Source organism: Podarcis cretensis (assembly GCF_951804945.1).
Source record: "Podarcis cretensis genome assembly, chromosome: 2".
In the NCBI taxonomy this organism is placed as follows: Eukaryota; Metazoa; Chordata; class Lepidosauria; order Squamata; family Lacertidae; genus Podarcis; species Podarcis cretensis.
Window position 1 is genome coordinate 7,189,551 of NC_137171.1, and position 20,154 is coordinate 7,209,704.

The 20,154-nt window shown below is 45.8% G+C and overlaps 1 protein-coding gene across 1 annotated transcript; it reads left to right on the forward strand.

Moving 5' to 3' along the window:
• Positions 1-2,508: 2,508 nt before the first annotated feature.
• LOC307210774 (keratin, type II cytoskeletal 75-like) lies at positions 2,509-15,915 on the forward strand. The gene is made up of 9 exons (XM_079966975.1): positions 2,509-3,656; positions 7,181-7,395; positions 7,760-7,820; positions 8,208-8,303; positions 9,642-9,806; positions 10,786-10,911; positions 11,997-12,217; positions 14,370-14,404; positions 15,263-15,915. Exons 1-9 carry the CDS (start codon positions 3,135-3,137, stop codon positions 15,535-15,537), a joined length of 1,716 nt encoding a protein of 571 aa, XP_079823101.1. The 5' UTR covers positions 2,509-3,134; the 3' UTR covers positions 15,538-15,915.
• Positions 15,916-20,154: the final 4,239 nt, after the last annotated feature.

Consider the following 20,154-nt stretch of genomic DNA (forward strand, 5'->3'; position numbering starts at 1 on the left):
GGGTATGGTGTTATCTGACCCCCCAAGCTGTCTGAAGGCAGGTATAGGGAAGGTTTTTTTTTTAATGTTTAATGTTTTATTGTACTTTTATATGTGTTGGAAGCTGCTCAGAGCAGCTGCAGCAACCCAGTAAGATGTTTGGGGTATAAATAGTAAAATGACCATTATGGAATGTGATGTACCTATTTTCATCGGATAAATGTTGGAGGGTATGTATATATAAGAACACAAGTTCAGTCTCCAGCATTTCCAGTTAAATGGTCTCAGAGAGTAGGACTGGAGAAAGACCTCTGCCTAAGATATAAGAGAGACATTAATCAGAGATCACAGCACTGACCTAGTTGGATCAATGTTCTGAACTGGCATCATATGGTACCGCAGTGGACAGCAGTCCTCATCATTTCTGACCATCAGCAATGCTGGCTGAGACTGACAGGCGTTTTGGTCCAACAACACAAGGAGGGCACAGTTTCCCTATTAATGGTATAAGAAGACATGTTCATGATTTTGGCACTGCTGCAGTGGTGCTTTCCCCGCACAGTGGAGAGAATAGTGGGAAACCAGAAACTCTCATTTCATGAAGTGTCCAATGGCCCTTTGGGGCTCTACTGGACCATTTCCACTTTTTTGTGTGTATGGCCCAGTTCTGAGACGACATGAGTCCAGCGAAATGTGTCTCTCAACTGTGCTTGTGAGGAAGCAGACAATGCTATAGCTTTGTTGAAACTACCTAGGTGTGGAATTGATTGGGGCGAGGATGAGAAACCACTGAGTGCTCCATATAAGCCACTCTGAGCTTTCTAAGTATCAGTTGTTGTGGTGGTGTTGTTTTCCCATACCATAAAAAAACTAGAGTCCTTTCTTGCACATGCATGCCTTTGTGGTTAAGGTGAACTGAGCTTTCCCTAGGCATAGAGGATCTGGGGTTCCCACCCTTCTGCTAGAGCCTCCCTACCACACACTTTGCTTCTTTCAAATAAGAATTGCATAATTGAACATTCTCACTGTGGTCATTTCTTTTCCTTTTGTATATTGTTCTTCCATTCTGGAGGGTTCTAAGGAACTGCATGCTGGAACTTGTGATCAAACCTGCTTTAAAAAAACAGACACACACACACAAAAAAAACTGGGGAGGAATTATCTTCCTGGTGAGTCTTGAGATTGAAATGTGGGTAACTGCAAACCAGGGCTGTACATGGCTAGCATGTTTTGTGGCAAAATAGGTCGTTTCATATCGCTTGTCCCTTCTGCACCCTGATTGCTGGTCCCACCACTGCTCTGTACCAGGTTTCATTACTGAAACACACTGTCAATGACTCCAACTCTAGCACATGATTTGGTGTGCCAATCATGCCTTGCTGGATTCCACCTTCCCCCTCTCGCAAAAAAACCCCCACCCCATTATCATTAATAACTATCAAGTTATAGTATTTGCTTTACCTATTTAATTAATTTATACACCACTTTATCATTTAACAGTCTAAGCTGTCTACAAATCCCAGCAACAAAAAGAAATCAGTCCTGGCCCTGATCAAGCCAACACCTAGTTAGTTTCACATTTATTATGGCATAAGCTTCAGGGAAGACCCTTGCGAAGCAGATCTCTGCAGCGCAGCTTCTCCTTCCTGCCTGACCATCCTTGCCCTTCTTCCCCAACCAACCTTTGTTCCAGCTTCCTGCCTAACTAACTAACTAACTAATTAACTTCCCAGGCCCCAACAGTCCCAGATTGCCATGGGTGGCCAGAACCAACCCAAGACCACCTGCGACTGAATCCCCCCGACTCAGGCCAAGCCAGATCTCCACCACAAGTCAGCCAGATGCAGTTCGGGATTTAGCTAACTGTCATATTGCCAGAACGTTACCATGAACATTTTGCTTGTGGAATGATCCTGGGGAAAGTTACCTGAGGGGCCACAGATATTGTGGGGCCTGGACCCCAAAACTGCAATTTAAAATGTTTAAGACTAAGAAGTAAATTCCTCAGCTTCCTATATGTGGAGAACAGGGCATGGAACAGATGTTCATAGGGCTTTAGCATAAGCTTTCCCTCATCTACCATTTAAGAGACTACTCATCCCCAGCATCTTGAGTTTCCAGAAGAGCAACTGGAAATAATATCAGTCTTGTGGATGCAGCTCTCCTCACCAGTTCTATTTTAGTAATGGATGCTTTTGAATTATGGTGCTGGAGGAGACTCTTGATAGTCCCATGGACTGCAAGAAGATCAAACCTCTCCATTCTGAAAGAAATCAGCCCTGAATGCTCACTGGAAGGACAGATCGTGAAGCTGAGGCTCCAATACTTTGGCCACCTCATGAGAAGAGAAGACTCCCTGGAAAAGACCCTGATGTTGGGAAAGATGGAGGGCACAAAGAGAAGGGGACGACAGAGGACGAGATGGTTGGATAGTGTTCTCGAAGCTACCAGCATGAGTTTGACCAAACAGCGGGAGGCAGTGGAAGACAGGAGTGCCTGGCATGCTCTGGTCCATGGGGTCATGAAGAGTTGGACACGACTAAACAACTAACCAACAACAACTTACAATGGTCAGTTTATCTAACCCTGCCAGCCTGCACAAATTCATGCATTCAAGCTCTGCAGAATTGCCGGTGCTTGAGAAAGTTACCAGCTCTTGGCCACACTTTCTGACGCTTAGGTGTGCCCATCCCTGCCTTCAATTTAGAGAGGACAGTGAAGAATAGGCCATCACCTTCACAGAATTGAGTAAGTGGTTTTGCCATGAGATATAGCACCGGCCTGCTTTCTTCTCGTTCCCCAGCTCAAGAACAAATTGAACTCATTAACAGTGCCAGTCTCCAACGGAGGCCAGGGAAGGTGATCATTATCTTCAGATGACAAGCAAGCCTTGCTGAGACTCTTGTACTTCCATTCATCCTTTTGTGTATGGGTGTGTGTGGCGTGGCAGGGTGATGTCACCACCCAGAAAAGCCGCAGGGCATGCCCAGCCCCATTAATCAGAAAGATGATCCATCTTAAATCATGCAACCAATCCCACTTCCTCCAGAATATAAATAAAAAGAAGAGCCCTTAAGTCCCAGGGAAAGCAAGTGCACCCGCCTCCGTCTCATCGACCATCTGTGCTCTCTCTTGCTCTCTCCACGCCAGTCAAAATGTCTCACCAAACTTCAGTAAAGATCCAGAGGAGAGGCTTCAGCAACTCCTCTGCCATCGTGCCTGGCTGCGGCCGCACCAGCTTCACTTCACGCACTGTGACCAGAGGTGGAAGCTGTGGTGTTGGTGGTGCTGGTTTTGGTAGGGTCAGTGGTGGTGGCGGCGGCGGCTTTGGCAGCCGAAGCCTCTGCAATCTTGGTGGATTTAATAGGGTCGCAGTGGCTGGTGGTGCTTCCAGCATCGGTTACGGTTGTGGTTACGGTGGTGGCCTTGGCAGTGGATTTGGGCTTGGTGGTGGAGCAGGTGGCAGCTATGGGCTGGTTGGAGCTGGCTTTGGCAGTGGGAGAGGCGGTCCCGGCTTCCCTGTTTGCCCACCTGGCGGGATCCAAGAAGTGACCATCAATCAGCAGCTGCTGGCACCTCTCAACTTGGAGATTGACCCCAACATACAAAGAGTCCGCAAAGAGGAGGGGGAGCAGATCAAGACGCTCAACAACAAATTTGCATCCTTCATTGATAAGGTGAGAAGTCAGATTTCATGAATGCCTTATCCTGCTACCCTTGAGTTGTTTCAAACCATTCAGTCACTTTATTTCTGCTACTCTCCTTCATTCTAGCTCAGGCCACTATCACCATTTAACACAGGCACTACCAGGCATGTGCTCAGTGTCACAGAGCTGTCAACTTTTTACTGGCCGTGCTTTTGATTCTGAGAGCAGCACTTTCTGCAAAATTTTTGCAGCTGGCCCCTTTTTGTTTGTTTGTTTTGCCATGGACCTAAAGTGATCAGGAAACCTTCTAGAGCTGCTATTGTCTTATGCCTGAAATTAACATGGCTTCAAGGCAAATTTGCAGATTCTTTCTCAGGAGGAGCATCTGAGCACTCAGTAATTTCAATAAGATTGGTGAAATTCCACATGACCCCTTTCCTTGGATAACAGTTTCAAGTTGCTGTTAGGCACTTGTCCAGGGCTGGTAAAATAAGTTGGAAAGCAGAGTCCAGAAACGTGGAGGGGTGAAGCAATTCTACCCCAGAGGGTTTGCATTTGATGCAGAAAGCAGGGCTGGAGGGAGAGATGACTCATGGTGAATAGCAGTGATGGATAGGAGAGAGTCAAATAGCAGCACTGAAGATGCACGCAAGATGAGCCTTGAGTGGCTCACGGGTCTCATTCATTCATTCATTCATTTGCTCACATTCTTAATTTGCCTCATCCCAAAGTTTGAATGCAGGTAATAATATATTAAGAGTGATTGTATTAACAGCCTGCTCCTCTGCAAGCTTGCTTTGAAATAAATCTGTGTTCAGTGGGACTCACAGGTAAATGTGCTCAGCACTGCAGCCTTAAAAGCCTCATTAAAAGTTAAATCAAATCAAATCAACTAAAACACAATGCAAAAATAATGTTATTTGCAATTTTACCCTAATTTTCCTCCAAGTAGTTCAAGGTGAAATGCATAACCCAGCAGTCCTATTTTATCTTCACAACAGCCCTTGGAGGTAGGTCAGACAGAGAGAGAGAGAGAGAGAGAGAGAGAGAGAGAGAGAGAGAGCGATTGGATCCATGGTCACCCAGTGAGCTTCATGGCTGAGAAGGGATTTGAATTTCCAGTCTTAGTACATATCCTAATGGCAACAACCAAGCTCCATTAAAAGATGCTCAATCCTGAGCACAGATGAAGTTCGATGAGGGATGGGAAAAGGGTTCCATATAACTCAAATAACTCAAAACTTAAAAGGTTCTCTTAATGTGTATTACGTAAATGGATGCAAAATCTGAGTTCTCTCTCTCTCTCTCTCTCTCTCTCTCTCTCTCTCTCTCTGTGTGTGTGTGTGTGTAGATAGATAGATAGATAGATAGATAGATAGATAGATAGATAGATAGACAGACAGATAGTTATTTCAACCCAACCTATATGTGTACTTAGGGTTAGACTCCACTCAGTGTGGAATTTCCCTATGTGCCTTGTTAACACTTAACTCTGCATATTGCTAAAAGAGCCCTTAATACAACTAGTGGTCATATTAACTGTGGCCTAAGATCAGCTTTTTGGGGACGCGGGTGGCACTGTGGGTAAAACCTCAGTGCCTAGGACTTGCCGATCCTATGGTCGGCGGTTCGAATCCCCGCGGCAGGGTGAGCTCCCGTCTTTCTGTCCCAGCTCCTGCCCACCTAGCAGTTCGAAAGCACCCCTAAGCGCAAGTAGATAAATAGGTACCGCTTTATAGCAGGAAGTTAAACGGCGTTTCCGTGTGCTGCGCTGGTGCTGGCTCGCCAGAGCAGCTTCGTCACGCTGGCCACGTGACCCAGAAGTGTCTTCAGACAGCGCTGGCTCCCAGCCTCTTAAGTGAGATGAGCGCACAACCCTAGAGTCAGACATGACTGGCCAGTACGGGCAGGGGTACCTTTACCTTTACATTTACCTTTAAGATCAGCTTTAGAAGCCTTGCCATTAAGATAAATAGACTGGCAGGCACCAAAGACAGGGTCACTTCAGCCTTGGCTTATGGAATTTATTTCTAAGGGATGTGTGATTGGCCTTCTCTGTGCCAGTCTTCAAAAAGGCCTTGAGGATAAACTAAGATAGTTTCATTCATGCCACTGCTGGGTTCTAGAGCATTTATTTTAGTTTATAGAACTTTGTGGTTATTTTTATGCTAGGCTAAACATCCTTTAAGAGTCACCTAATTCGTACTTAACTGGCTTTTTGTTGTTTCGATTTTGGAATTGGTTGTTTTATCTGCCATACGTTTGTAAGCTTCCTAGAAATTGCATCGTCCTGTAAGGCAACTTAAGAAACCAACAAATGAACAACATAAATAAAATGGAACATAAGTCTTGTTACCTGAATGATTTGCAGGAAACTAGCTTGTAACTCCTTCTGTTGTGCATGATCTAGGATGTCCTTCCAATCAACTGCAGTAAATACCTCCAGTATTTAGGCTTAGATTAATGCTTTTCAAGTGGGACCCAAACTGTTGAAATTAATGGCCCAAATTAATGTCACCTTCCCAGCCCTTCTTTCTTCCTCAGCAGCAGAAACACACAAATACCAACACTGAACAAACATATGCCCCCCCCCCATTCTTCATGTGAATATACCTAGGCAATAATAGAATTTAAACATGAGATACAGGAAGGGAACACAATTTAGAAGGGGCAATGTGGAAATCTGTTTCTTCAAGGGTCCTTCAATGGTGTGTTGCTGGCTTGGTAAAAGCAAGCAAGGAAAGAAGGTCCTCATTATGAGACTAACCCAGGCATGGGCAAACTTGGCCCTCCAGATGTTTTGGGACTACAGTTCCCATCATCCCTGACCACTGGTCCTGTTAACTAGGGTTGATGGGAGTTGTAGTCCCAAAATGGCTGGAGGGCCGAGTTTGCCCATGCCTGGACTAACCCAATAATATGTCAGGACTCACCTGTAAGGAGAGACTCACACTTAGAAAAATAGGAAGCTGCCTTGTATTGTGTCAGGACAGTGGCCCATCTACCTTAATATTGTCTACACTGACTGGCCGTGGCTCCCTGGGGTATCAGATGAGGGGCATGCCCTTTCCTACCTTAGGATGCCAGGGATTGAACCAGTAGACCATCTGCAGGCAGAGCAGTTACTCAGCGATGGCCCTTGCCAGTTTGTGAAACACTTGCTTAGCATCCCCATTGGAGTGTGACTTTTGTTTAGTTGTTTAGTTGTGTCCGACTCTTCATGACCCCATGGACCAGAGCACGCCAGGCACTCCTGTCTTCCACTGCCTCCCGCAGCTTCGTCAAACTCATGCTGGTAGCTTTGAGAACACTGTCCAACCATCTTGTCCTCTGTCGTCCCCTTCTCCTTGTGCCCTCAATCTTTCCCAACATCAGGGCCTTTTCCAGGGAGTCTTCTCTTCTCATGAGGTGGCCAAAGTATTGGAGCCTCAGCTTCAGGATCTGTCCTTCCAGTGAGCACTCAGGGCTGATTTCCTTAAGAATGGAGTGGTTTGATCTTCTTGCAGTCCACTTTTAGAAATGGTTAATGATGCTGTAGCTCTTTCTGCTTCCAGGTGCGTTTCCTTGAACAACAGAACAAAGTGCTGGAAACAAAATGGACATTGCTGCAGGAGCAGGGCCAGAAAACAATCCGAAACAACATTGAGCCCCTTTTCGAAGCTTACATCAACAATCTGAGGAAACAGCTCAGCTCCCTGGAAAGTAACAAAGGAAGATTGGCTGGAGAACTGAGCAACATGCAGAACCTAGTTGAGGACTTCAAGCACAAGTAAAGCTCTCTCTTCCTCTCAGTTTGTTTTCTATGTCTTCCTTCTCTTCTGCATCTCCTCCCCTTTCTGCTAAAGCCATGATTCACACAAGTAAACAGCTTAACAGCGACTTCAAATGCAACACGCACCATGCGGCAGTCTGTGCATACACAGCATAACATCTGCCATGTGGTTTGACCACATGGTGGATTTCAACAGGCTTGGTTTACAGGCCGCTCAGGTCTTTTCTTTGCCAGGTGGTGCAGATTGGCCCTTTGTGATCAAGAATAACCTCTTAGATACCATCAGTGCCATTCCAAACTTCTTTAAGCATTGCAGCCATCTCTTAGTTGTTTTTCCTCTTTGTCTGTCCTGCCCAAACAGATATGAAGATGAGATCAATAGGCGTACAACTGCAGAAAATGAATTTGTCACCCTCAAGAAGGTGAGTGTCTGTAGATAGCCCATGGGGAAATAGTTTTGTTGTGAGGAGTAGTAATCCTTTGCTATTGTGTCCCACAAACCCTTCAGACAACTAAGTTTAAAATATATTTCTACAAAGAAAGCTTTAATCATTCACAGTTGTTAGGCCACAGTCCTTTGTTTTTAAGAGACACATGTAAGTGTGTGTGTGTTGTTGTCCACAAAATGGATATATCACTCATTATTAGTGATGTAACTGGCATTGGCCAATAGGTGCCTGCCACAGTCATGCATCTGTACCCCACAGAGCACACTCAGGCTAGTAAGTAATCAATTTAGGAGCTGGATCACCCTCTCTTATGCTATAACTTTAGACTGTCTAGTTCAACAATATCTTCTTTTTTTTCAGGATGTGGATACCGCCTACATGAACAAAGTAGAGCTGGAAGCCAGGGCAGATTCCTTCAATGATGAACTCAACTTCCTCAAAGCACTGTATGAAGCGGTAAGGATCACACCTATTCACTTTAGCTGAAGTGTTCTGTGCTGTACGGTTATTAAACGTGGACTGCCAAAGAGGCCATCTAGCCATCTGCCTTGCTATTCAGCTAGAAAAAGAGCCCCGTTTCAGAACCTCCCATGGATAATAAGGACAAAATGAAGGTTTATCCATGGGCTTTTGTTGTCTCTCAACTAGAGCTGACATCCATTTTGCCTGAAGTGTAATTTTGAAGCAAAGTCTAAAGATTCTGGTTGGGTGAAAAACAACTTTGAAAGAAAGCAATTTCAAAGGAAGCAAAAGAGAGAGAAAGGGAATACTAGCAAAGTTTATCAGAAGGAATGAGATTTACCTTTACACCCATAACTTGCTACTAGGCTTCAACTGCTAAGGTAAAAAATAAAATAAACACATGATGGTATTTTTCTGGAAAATTACAAGTTTCAAAAATAAATAAATGAGAGTGAATTTCTTAAAGGGATCCTGAGCACCCCTCTTTCCAACATCTTTCTATGCTAGAGATAAAAGTATTACTCCTGTGACAGGGCAAAAAAAATGTTGGAAGGGACTATAGGATCACACCTTTAGCCCCCCCCCCAATGATATGAGGGTTTGTCCTCCCAGCCCTGCCTCAACATTACTCACACATTGAGGGAAGATCTGAAGGGGGGGAGTCTGAAAACACATAGGGAGTCTACATGAGCCAGAACATGGAGTGCACAGGGACAGCCTGTGTGCAGCTCACCCGCTTTAGAGCTGGATCACATTGGGATCCAGGAGATACAATAGGAGGGCAAGTGCACTCAGTCCCACTATTAATCATGCAGAACCCAGAGTGAACCCAGAGGTGTGTTGTGCTCATGGTACTTCACTTCTTGGCAGTAAATGTATGCTGATGTTACAATCCTTTGTGAATTCCATGAGAGACTCATCTTCTTCCCAGCATACCATAGCACTAGTCTGTCCTGCTAAATTTGAATGGGTAATGGAATTTCAAGGGAACAGACAGAGCTAAGTTGAAAGTCCAGGAATTATAGGGTGCTGTTTGAGTGTCCTGTTAAGTGCCTTCTTTTAATTGCCTATGAATAATCATGGCTCCGATCCCTGCAATTCATGTGTGTTCTATCTTCTTATGTTTTAAAAACCTATTTTCATTTTTAAAAAAGAAAAAGTAAACAGGTGTTTTGGAAGCAGAATGAGTTACGTGTACGCAAGTTTGATTGCTTGCGTAACTCCTTACAGCTGAAGGATTCACTTGGGGCACAGTTTGGGCTGGGAATTTGCAGAGGATGCAGAATTCAGTATTATATGGCTTTGATTGAGATGTTGCTGCCTCAACTACAGGAACTTGCACAGATGCAGACACAAGTCTCTGACACTTCCGTGATTCTTTCAATGGACAACAACCGCAGCCTGGATCTCGACAGCATCATTGCTGAAGTCAAAGCTCAGTATGAAGACATTGCAAACAAGAGCAGGGTGGAGGCTGAATCCTGGTACCAAAGCAAGGTAAAACATCATAAAGGAGCTAGAGAAGGGTGGCTTTCCTGATGGTTCGTGGCTTAGAAAATAAGCCAAGTTGCTTCTTCCCCTTATTTCTGAAATGACTAGGCTTATTTTCAAAAGCCACTGAAAAATTGCTTCCGAACCACCCCTTCTTCCTCACTAGTCTCCCAAACTCCTCCTCTTTCCTTTAAACTAGATTTACTTGGCCAGGGAACCAACAGCATACTCAGGCCTTAGGGAAGGAGGGAGAGCTGATCTCTCCCTCCCTACTTCAGTGTGCTGGTAGAATGCCAGAAAGAAAGGCCACCATGGCCCATGGAAATGTATTTTACCCAATGAGTATTGCAGTGATAGCACATCTAGCATATACTCATGTACCGGGCTTTTTTGTGACAGTACTCACCATTACAAGGAACCTGCACCACTTTTTTGCTGCCCATCACAGCCATTTTATGCTGGTAAAGGTAAAGGTAAAGGACCCCTGACAGTTAAGTCCAGTCATGAACGACTCTGGGGTTGCTGCGCACATCTTGCTTTACTGGCCGAGGGAGCCAACATTTGTCTGCAGACAGTTTTTCTGGGTCATGTGACCAGCATGACTAAACTGCTTCTGGCGAAGCCAGAGCAGCGCACAGATATGCCATTTACCTTCCCGCTGGAGCAGTACCTATTTATCTACTTGCATTTTGACGTGCTTTTGAACTGCTAGGTGGGCAGGAGGAGGGACCGAGCAACAGGAGCTCACCCCGTCGCGGGGATTCGAACTGCCGACCTTCCGATTGGCAAGCGCTAGGCTCTGTGGTTTACACTACAGCACCACCTGAGATTTTATGCTGGTACTCAGAGTGTTTTGATCAATATTTGAGTACCGGCATCTGATTTTTTAAAAATAAAAAAGCACCCCATATGTATAGAAAATAAGAATGGTTGCTCCAAATGAAATTAACCTAATGTTGCTGTGTTTGCTTTCTGGCTATATTAGTATGAGGAACTCCAGGCTACTGCCGGAAGACACGGTGATGACCTTCGCAACACCAAGCATGAGATTTCGGAACTCACCCGACAAATCCAGAGGCTGCGTGCTGAAATCGACAATGTGAAGAAGCAGGTATGGTCTTGCTGGAAAATACGAAATGTGAAAATGTGTTTAGAATTCTTTAAAGGAGAACCTTAAATTTGTTGGGGGTTCTTCCTCCAAGGGATACGAGAGAGAATTTCCATAGGAGAACTTTGGTCCAATACATAACTTTTTACCTAGGCTTTTCCTGACTCATAAGTTTGGGTCTTGTTACTCAATCCCTGTATTTATCTGCTTTTATAATACCATTTTACATTGTTCGTGTTTTATCTCTGTTTTTATAATACTGTTTTGTAGTTTTTATGTTATATTTTTGCATATCGCTTGGAGATTTTTAAATATTAAGTGGTGTAGGTATGCGTTTAAGGAAATAAATAAAATAGAGGGAGGAGAGTTGCTCAATATCATCTTAGCATATGCAAAATGACTGATTACTTATTTAGTGCAGTCGGTATCAATGGTGGTTTATGAAATAACATAAGGAAGCAATAGGTCTTTCTTGCTCCAAGGAGCTTGTGTGCCAAGGCCACATGCCCTGGAGTTCCCCATTGATTAATAAACACACCAGCACAAGTATTTAGGATTATGGGCTAAAACAGGTCACAACTTTATTGGGTACATATGTGAGCAGTTTGGCTTAGGCATTGGGTGATACCAAGCTATATCTTGACTGCAGGGAGTCGAATGAAGGGTAAACTACCAGAAGGGGGAGTCCTATGACTTACATCAAATAGGTGCACCCCGAGGGGTCCCCGTTGGGGTCGTGGCATGGTCCTAGCTCACGCCTGGGCTTTGGACAGTATTTACACCCCCAGATCCCTTTAACAGGATATCCTTATTGAGGAGGGCAGGCGGAGGCTCCAAGCTCCCCTCCCTTAAACAAAGGCTTACCCAATGTCTAACCACAACTCGAGACCAACGGCTTGCCGCCGATACCCTCACACCTGCAACCAACATCTCAGCATAGGGTCATGCAAAAATGGGTGATGATTTATATAGTGCAGTCGTTATCAATGGTGGTTTGTGGAGTAACATAAGGAAACAATAGGTCTGTCTTGCTCCAAGGAGCTTACCATTTAAGCTAACCAGTCTTTTCTCTCCCTACCTGCAAACAGTGTGCCAATCTTCAGGCAGCCATTGCGGAAGCAGAAGAGCGGGGCGAGCTGGCTCTCAAGGATGCAAGGCAAAAGCTTGCTGAGCTTGAGGATGCTCTTCAGAGAGCCAAACAAGACATGGCCAGGCAGCTGAAGGACTACCAGGAACTGATGAGTGTCAAGCTAGCCCTAGATATTGAGATTGCCACCTACAGGAAGCTTCTGGAAGGAGAGGAATGCCGGTCAGTGAGATACAATCTTTGCAACCTTGTACACATCCCATCCTTTCTCCAATGTTGATAAATCTAAGATGAAATATCCAATGTGGGGCATTCCAGATGGTGCTGGACTCCAGCTCCCATCAAGCCTGACCATCGGCCAGGCAGGCAGGGACTAATGGGAATTGGACAACATCGGAAGGGCACCACGCTGGCTACCTCTGCTAATGATCACTGCATACAGAAGGGAGAGGTGATAGCTCTTCATCTAAACCAGGGCTTTCCAAACTTGAGTCTCCAACTGTTTTTGGAATACAGTTCCCATCATCCTTGACCATTGGTCCTGCTAGCTAGGGATTGTGGGAGTGCAGTCCAAAAACAGCTGTAGACCTGAGTTTGGGAAACCCTGATCTAGACCAAGCGTGGGGGTCCTTAGGCCATCCAGATGTTGCTGAACTACATCTCCCATCATTCCTTCTCATTGGCCATGCTCATTGACTGATGGGGGTGTGGTAGTGGTTCAGCAACATCTGGAGGACCAAGGGCTCCCTACAGCTGGTCTCAGTGAAGAACTACCACCTCTGTCAGAACACAGAGCTGATAGTTGTTCCCTAGTGCAAATTGGAATTCCTACTTCAGGTCTACCATTATACCATTCTGGTTGCGACACAATTAAAGAATATTAAATATATCCTCCTTGAGTAATCTTAAGTGCCTGTCTGTGTTGGAGCCCAAATGAGGGATAACTTGTCCTCAGTCAACAATAAAGTATTGTCTGGTGTGCTGCTCCAGTGGTTTTCCCATGCACAGCTACCAAAATCACATGGAACAGTCAGGCTTCTCAATTTTACTGTCTGGTGGCAATATCATAGAACAGTAGTTCTCAACCAAGTGTGCCTTGGCACCCCGGGGTGCCTTGAATGATGGTCAGGGGTGTCGTGGGCAACACTGGCCTCTGTCCCTTTTTCCTTCCTGCCCTCTCACATCTCTGACTCCAAAAGTCTTGGGCAGCTGTTTGTTGCAGCCGCCCTGGCTACAAGTTACCCAGGCAAATGGTGCCTCTGGGGCTGGCCAGGGGGTTCTGGTTGCCAGGAGATGAGGCGGCCTCAGAGTAAGCAAGCAAGCGGGTGAGGGAGCCCAGCCAGCCAGTCTGCCAGCCCTTGCTGTTGGGGATGGATGGACAAATGGGAGGCTGTACTGACCTTGGTTGTGCTTCCTGTGTGCAATGGCTGCCTGGGAGTTGGGTGCCTGGCAGCAAAGGGAAGCCTCTCTGCCATGCAGGCCTGGCTGTGCCTGCTGCCACTGCCGCTTCCTCCCAGTGTGAGAAGGGTGCTGGCCTCATGTTCACTGCTAACGCTGGGGGCAGCCTCTTCCCAGGTCCCTGTGGGACAGCAGGAGAAGGCACTTCTCTTTGGGGCAGCAGCTCAGAGACCAGGGGTGCTGGCAGCTGCTTCTTGGGGAGAAGGGGAGAGGAGGCTAAGGGAACACTCCACAAGGGAGGATGTTAGAAAAGGGGTGAGGGGCTTCAGGCAAGGGGTGACATAACTGGGCTACTGAGGCTCTGAGAGTGTTTCCCCACAGGGGAGCTGCAGAAAGAATGTAGTTGCTCAAGGGAGCTGCGGACTCAAAAAGGCTGAAAAATGGTCATAGAAGACCAGAGGAAGTTGTGCACACTGCTTTTCATGCCACCTAAGGGGGCTTGCAGGGACGCGGGTGGCGCTGTGGGTTAAACCACAGAGCCTAGGACTTGCTGATCAGAAGTTCGGAGGTTCGAATCCCTGTGGCAGGGTGAGCTCCCGTTGCTCGGTCCCTGCTCCTGCCAACCTAGCAGTTCAAAAGCACGTCAAAGTGCAAGTAGATAAATAGGTACCGCTCCGGTGGGAAGGTAAACGGCATTTCTGTGCGCTGCTCTGGTTCGCCAGAAGCAGCTTAGTCATGCTGGCCACATGACCCGGAAGCTGTACACCGGCTCCCTCAGCCAATAAAGCGAGATGAGCGCCGCAACTCCAGAGTTGGCCAAAACTGGACCTAATGGTCAGGGGTCCCTTCACCTTTACCTTTAAGGGGGCTTGCAGATTTCATCACAATGAACTGCACAATTCTGCTTCTTTTCAAACTTGCTCCAGTCGTTCCATCTGGGCTTGAATCCTTACCACCTCTTTTTGTTTTCTGACAGCCTGGCTAGTGATGGAGCAGGAACAGTGAACATCTGTAAGTATCCTGGGGAAATGTTTATAGCTTTGTACGTTGGGGAAAGGATGAAATAAATGATGCCTTGTTTCAGCTCACATTTGGAGGGCTGCACATAATGCTTCCACTTACCCACCTTGCCATGCCTCCTCTGTGCCCACATTTGTATACTGTAAAGCCCTGAATAGCTATGCCTATCCGTTTGCACAGTTGCTGTTCTGATGCAACATCTTGGGTTTTCTCTGCTGGTGCAATGCTGCAACTCTCAAAGCCACTTAGCTTTAACGGGTTGTTCCCAAACATTGCATACAACTTAGTATTTTTTGCCCTATTCATTTTGTGCATCTGGAAGTTAGCCATTCATAGGGATAGATAAGAAACTCGATTCATTTAATATTTAAATGTGAAGCTACCTAATTCACACTTTATGAACAATTCTCAAAGCAAAACAGTCACCTTTCAAAATCTGTATTTTTCCTACTTTTGCAATGCAGTTCTCCAGCCAAGTAACATGTGCAGAAATGCATATTCCAGGGGAAAGTGTGCACAGAAATGCATATACATACTAGTGAAAGCAGCATGCAGAAATGCATCCCACTGCGGAAATATGCTTTGCAAAAAATGTCAGTATTAGGCAAAATTGCATGCAAAAGTGGAGAAATATACAATGAAATGCTGGTGCATTTTCACTAGCCCTTTTTTTTTTTAATGCAAACTGATGTGGAAATGTGGAGTAGTGAATTTAAGATTGGAAGAATGAGAAAATGAGAGAGCCAGAATGGACAGATCTGCCCATTCCTACCCATTCATTCAACCCAGACACAGACAGACTGATGTGCTCTCCATGAGTCTTGATGACGTGTCCTTTCCCTTTCATAGCTGTTGTCTCTTCAACCATCGGACGTAGCGGTGTGGCCGCTGTTGGCAGTGGTCTTGGCTATGGAGGCGGATGCAACATTGGCTATGGAGGCGGAAGCAGCCTCAGCCTGGGAGGAGGTAGCAGTTTTGGAGTAGGAGGAGGCTGTGTGGGCCTTGGGAGTGGACTTGGTGCTGGAGGAAGCAGCTTCAGCTCTGGGAGTGGAAGAGGCGTCGGAGGCGGCAGCAGCTCTAGTGTGAAATTTATTTCCTCTTCTAAAAAATCCTACAGATGCTAAAGCTCAAACTTCCTTGTAGTCTTTGAAAACAAAAATGTAACTTGTGAACCATGTCTCACCTAGGCCTCCCTCTAGGCAGTACACACTCTTATTGTGAGTGGCTTGTTCAATACCATCCCTTTGTTTGATCACATTTGGGGGGGGAAATGTAAAACTCTACTTTTCAGATGATCTGTGTTGCATTGGGCCACTGACAGAGTTTGCACCAATTTTTAATCTTGCTTCACCTCTCCACTTCATTGTTGATGTTTTCCAATCAGAATTCTAAAGTTTCAAATTTTGTATAAACCAGAGTGTCGTTTGTTGGTTCTTGCTTTAATTCTTTGATGCCTGACTTCACTTTGTGTGTGTGTTATCGTGTTCAATAAAATGCATATTGTAATTTATAAAATCTTCTAGTCCTTTTGAATATACACCAGTTATCTGAAATAACTTGAGCACTTGCACAGGAGGTTGATAGTTTCTGAAGTGCTTTCCATCTCACTATTCTGGACAACGGTTTTGGGAAAGAGGCCAGTATTAGAGATGTGGCAGGTGTTGGTGTATCTGTTGGATGAGTTTATAAAAAAATTAACTAGGTGCTTCTTAGAATGAATCCAATTTCCATTCTGACCTGTATTTTTCACAATCAGCAGTTTCTGGCCCAGTGCAGTTAAATTCCCACTAAATGCCACACTGTCACTGTCTTCTATTGAATGTAAGTTATGTAATTTACTCCAGTGTAAAGAAAATGTCAAAAACATCATTAAGTCAATGTATCATCTGTGGGCTTAGAAAAAGGATGTGAACCGAATACCAATCATGTTCACTTTTCTTTTCCTGACCACAAATACATGAACTGTAACAATTTCCACTTTCTTTCCTATTTTTGTTGGAGTTCTGACATCCCTATTTTTTAGTTCCTCTTGGCTGCTAAGCCAGCCTTCTGCAAAGTGGTGCCCTCCAGATGCTGTTGGACTACATCTCCCATCATTCCTGACTATTGGCCATGCAGGCTGCAGTTAATAGGAGTTATAGTCTACTCTAAAACATCTGGAGGTCACAGAATTGGCGAAGGCTAGGCTAACCAGCCCTTTAATAAAATAGATAAGGAGGGCTATCACATTTCAACCCAAATCTTTTAGATTTACACCTGGACTATCATATGGAGCAAAATCATTGAGGCAGCAGAAGCCTTATTCACAATGCCACATAGATTATTTTCCTTAAAATTAATTCATCATTAAATTAAATTCTTGAATACAAGTTGGGCAACAGATTGTTAAAAACTAAGGTTGTATCCAAACTAAGTTGTTCCATTCGCACAAGGACTTAGAATCATAGAATTATAGAGTTGGAAGAGACCACAAGGGCCATCGAGTCCAACCCCCTGCCAAGCAGGAAACACCATCAGAGCACTCCTGACATATGGTTGTCAAGCCTCTGCTTAAAGACCTCCAAAGAAGGAGACTCCACCACACTCCTTGGCAGCAAATTCCACTGTCGAACAGCTCTTACTGTCAGGAAGTTCTTCCTAACGTTTAGGTGGAATCTTCTTTCTTGTAGTTTGGAGCCATTGCTCTGTGTCTGCTTCTCTGGAGCAGCAGAAAACAACCTTTCTCCCTCCTCTATGTGACATCCTTTTATATATTTGAACATGGCTATCATATCACCCCTTAACCTCCTCTTCTCCAGGCTACCTGCACAAGACACCCCCTGTCTCCTCTCCCCATGAGCCCCATAAATCTGCTCTAGAAGGTTGGGGGGGGGCTCCAGATTTGAGTTTCCTATATGTAATCGCAAGAATCCTTTTCCCAGCTAGCAGTAGGAAGATGGCAGAGAAGACATGCTGTGTAACCACCTATGTGCCCTTAAGTTACACTATGAATATGAGGTTCCCTGAAAGGGTACAAGCTTCCCCCCATTTCTTTCCCCCCTCAACATTATTCCTAACTAATGAATTTGAACCCTGTTGCTGTAGAGCTTGAGACCACTAAGGATTCTTCTCACCCATCTACGCTAGGTTCTTAAGTGCAGAACAGCCTGCTCCAGGTTAGGCCAGAGGCTAGAACTCACAAGTACTAAACCACAGGTAGGGAGCCTGTAGGCCCTCCAGCTGCTGGTGGACTCCAACTCCCATCAGCCCCAGCTAGTGAGGGGTAGTCAGCCAATGATCAAAGATGCTGGGTGCTGCAGTCCAGCATCATCTAGTGGGCCACCGGTTCCCAACCAGTGCATTGGCTGTCAAGCGTAGTTGTTCGCCATCCCGAGTAGGCACTGCTCAGCTACAGAAGACACATGCAAGGGGGCCCAGCCCATTTGGACAACTCTTGTTTGTCTCAGCTCCACAGGCCATTGCTAAGAGGCCTCCAACATCCTTTGCTGTCTGCATCCCCACTCAACCCATAGAAATGAAATCGAGACCACCACTTTCTTTGTGAAGCCAACATCACATCAGCCAGCCATGTCCAACTTGAGGTTGACTGTGATCCATGATCCAATATAAAAACTGGCAGTGATCTACCACCCACGGATGGGTGCAGGGTGGGCGGGCGGGCACTGGCTGCTTCCAGAGGGGACAACAGGGATGGTTGCAGGTTGGGTGCGAGGGGCTGCTTCCCCGACACTGGCTGCTTCCTCCGATGGGGCAGGGGTGGGTGCAGGGTGGGCGACCGTGCGCCTATGGGGCAGGGATGGGCGTGCGTGCAGTGTCAAACCAGCCCCTCCCGCAAGATGAGCTCTGGAGGCGTCAGTGGCTGCTCAGGCACATGTCTAGTGGAAGGCGGGTGGTGATCGACCAGAATTCATGCCAGGATCTACTGGCTGAGTACAGTCGACATTTTGTACATCTGACATAAGCCAATGAAAAAGCCATGGAGGTGCCAGATAATTCTGTGTCCAGGGCAGCTGTCTACAAGGGCGGCTGTCTACCAGTTCCATCTGGTAAGCTGGCTGAAACCCTACCTGCCTGCACACTGTCTCACCAGAGGGGGTTATCTCCCACTTGGGACTACTGCAATGCGCTCTACGTGGGACTACCTTTGAAGGTGACTTGGAAAGTACAACTAATCCAGAATGTGGCAGCTAGAGTGGTGGCTGGAAGTGGCTGTCGGGACCATATAACACCAGTCTTGAAAGACCTACATTGGCTCCCAGTATGTTTCCGAGCACAATTCAAAGTGTTGGTGCTAACCTTTAAAGCTCTAAACGGCCTCGGCCCAGTATAGCTGAAGGAGTGTCTCCACCCCCATCGTTCAGCCCAGACACTGAGGTCCAGCTCCGAGGGCCTTCTGGCGGTTCCCTCACTGTAAGAATTAAAATCACAGGGAATCAGGCAGAGGGCCTTCTCGGCAGTGGCACCCTCCCTGTGAAATGCCCTCCCATCGGATGTTAAGGAGATGAATAACTATATAACCTTTAGAAGATATCTGAAGGCAGAGGACTTCCGGGTTAGCGCCATCGGCAATGGCGGAATTCCTCTGACTCAGAGGAACCCGCTCCGCAAAAATTGGGTCTTGCCGCTGCGGCGAAGGCGGAGACCCTTTAAAAATCCCAGGCGGAGGAAGCCTGGGAACGTGGGATTCAGCTGACACCAGGATCGCCCCCCCTACCCACAGGGAAACCCCTTTTCAGGGGCTCCGAAGTGACGTGGGGTGAGTGGCGCGGTGTTTCAAATCGACCACTATTTTTGCGGAGTGAAGCCGCACAACCGCTGCCGGAGAGCGCTGACTTTTTCCTGTGGACAATTGGATTTCAAACAACCACCTGTGAGTAGAACGGAAATTGGACTCTTAAAATATTTTTAAATTCGGTACCGATCGGGGAAGGTCCAAACAGGAAGTCCGCCTCCCCTTTCTGTAAATAAACTAAAGCAAAGAACCTGTCAACTAAGGTCGTGGAGAGTTTAATGTAAAGGATCTTAATTCTACTGATTGAAACTATCAGGATTTTTTTTTTTTTTTGGAAGCAGGGGAGCCTGCAGGAGAAGAACAAAATTTGGGATTTGATGTGCCACCCTCCTGGACCCGGGAGTGGTCTGTGAGAGCCCGTTGATGATGAATAGATCAATTTGACAGCTGTCAAGCTAGCTGTCAAGATACAAAAGAGGACTTTGTTTCTGTTGTCTATTTTTGTTACAAGGAGTGTGAAACAAGATTTGGAATATCTTATAGGCCCTATTTTCAACCATGGAGGCTTGGCAGGAAGGAATGTGGATGCTGTTGGGTTGGAGCTTCACCGAGATTTGGCTTTTAATACTAAAGACTGTCAAAAAGACTGGCAGAGGGGATATGAAAGAGATTTAAGAGCCTCGGATTTAAGATCTCCGGGTTGATGGTTTTATGAGATTGATGGACTTATGCTGGGGACCGAAACCGGGGAGGGGATCTGGTGGAATGGAAATTGGGAACTTAAAGTGTATATAACATAATTTGTTTTTTGCTTTTTTTTTAATGAGAGTTGGGAAATTCGTGGAATGGAATCTTTTTTGACCTTAGGGAAATGTCTTAAGAATAAGTATAGATATTTAGGTTTGGATGGGAGTTAAGATTGGATAAAGTAAAAGTGGTTTTTAAAAAATTGTAAAATTAAGGCTTTTGTTAGAAAGGTGTTTGAAAAAGAAAATTATGTGGTTTTGGC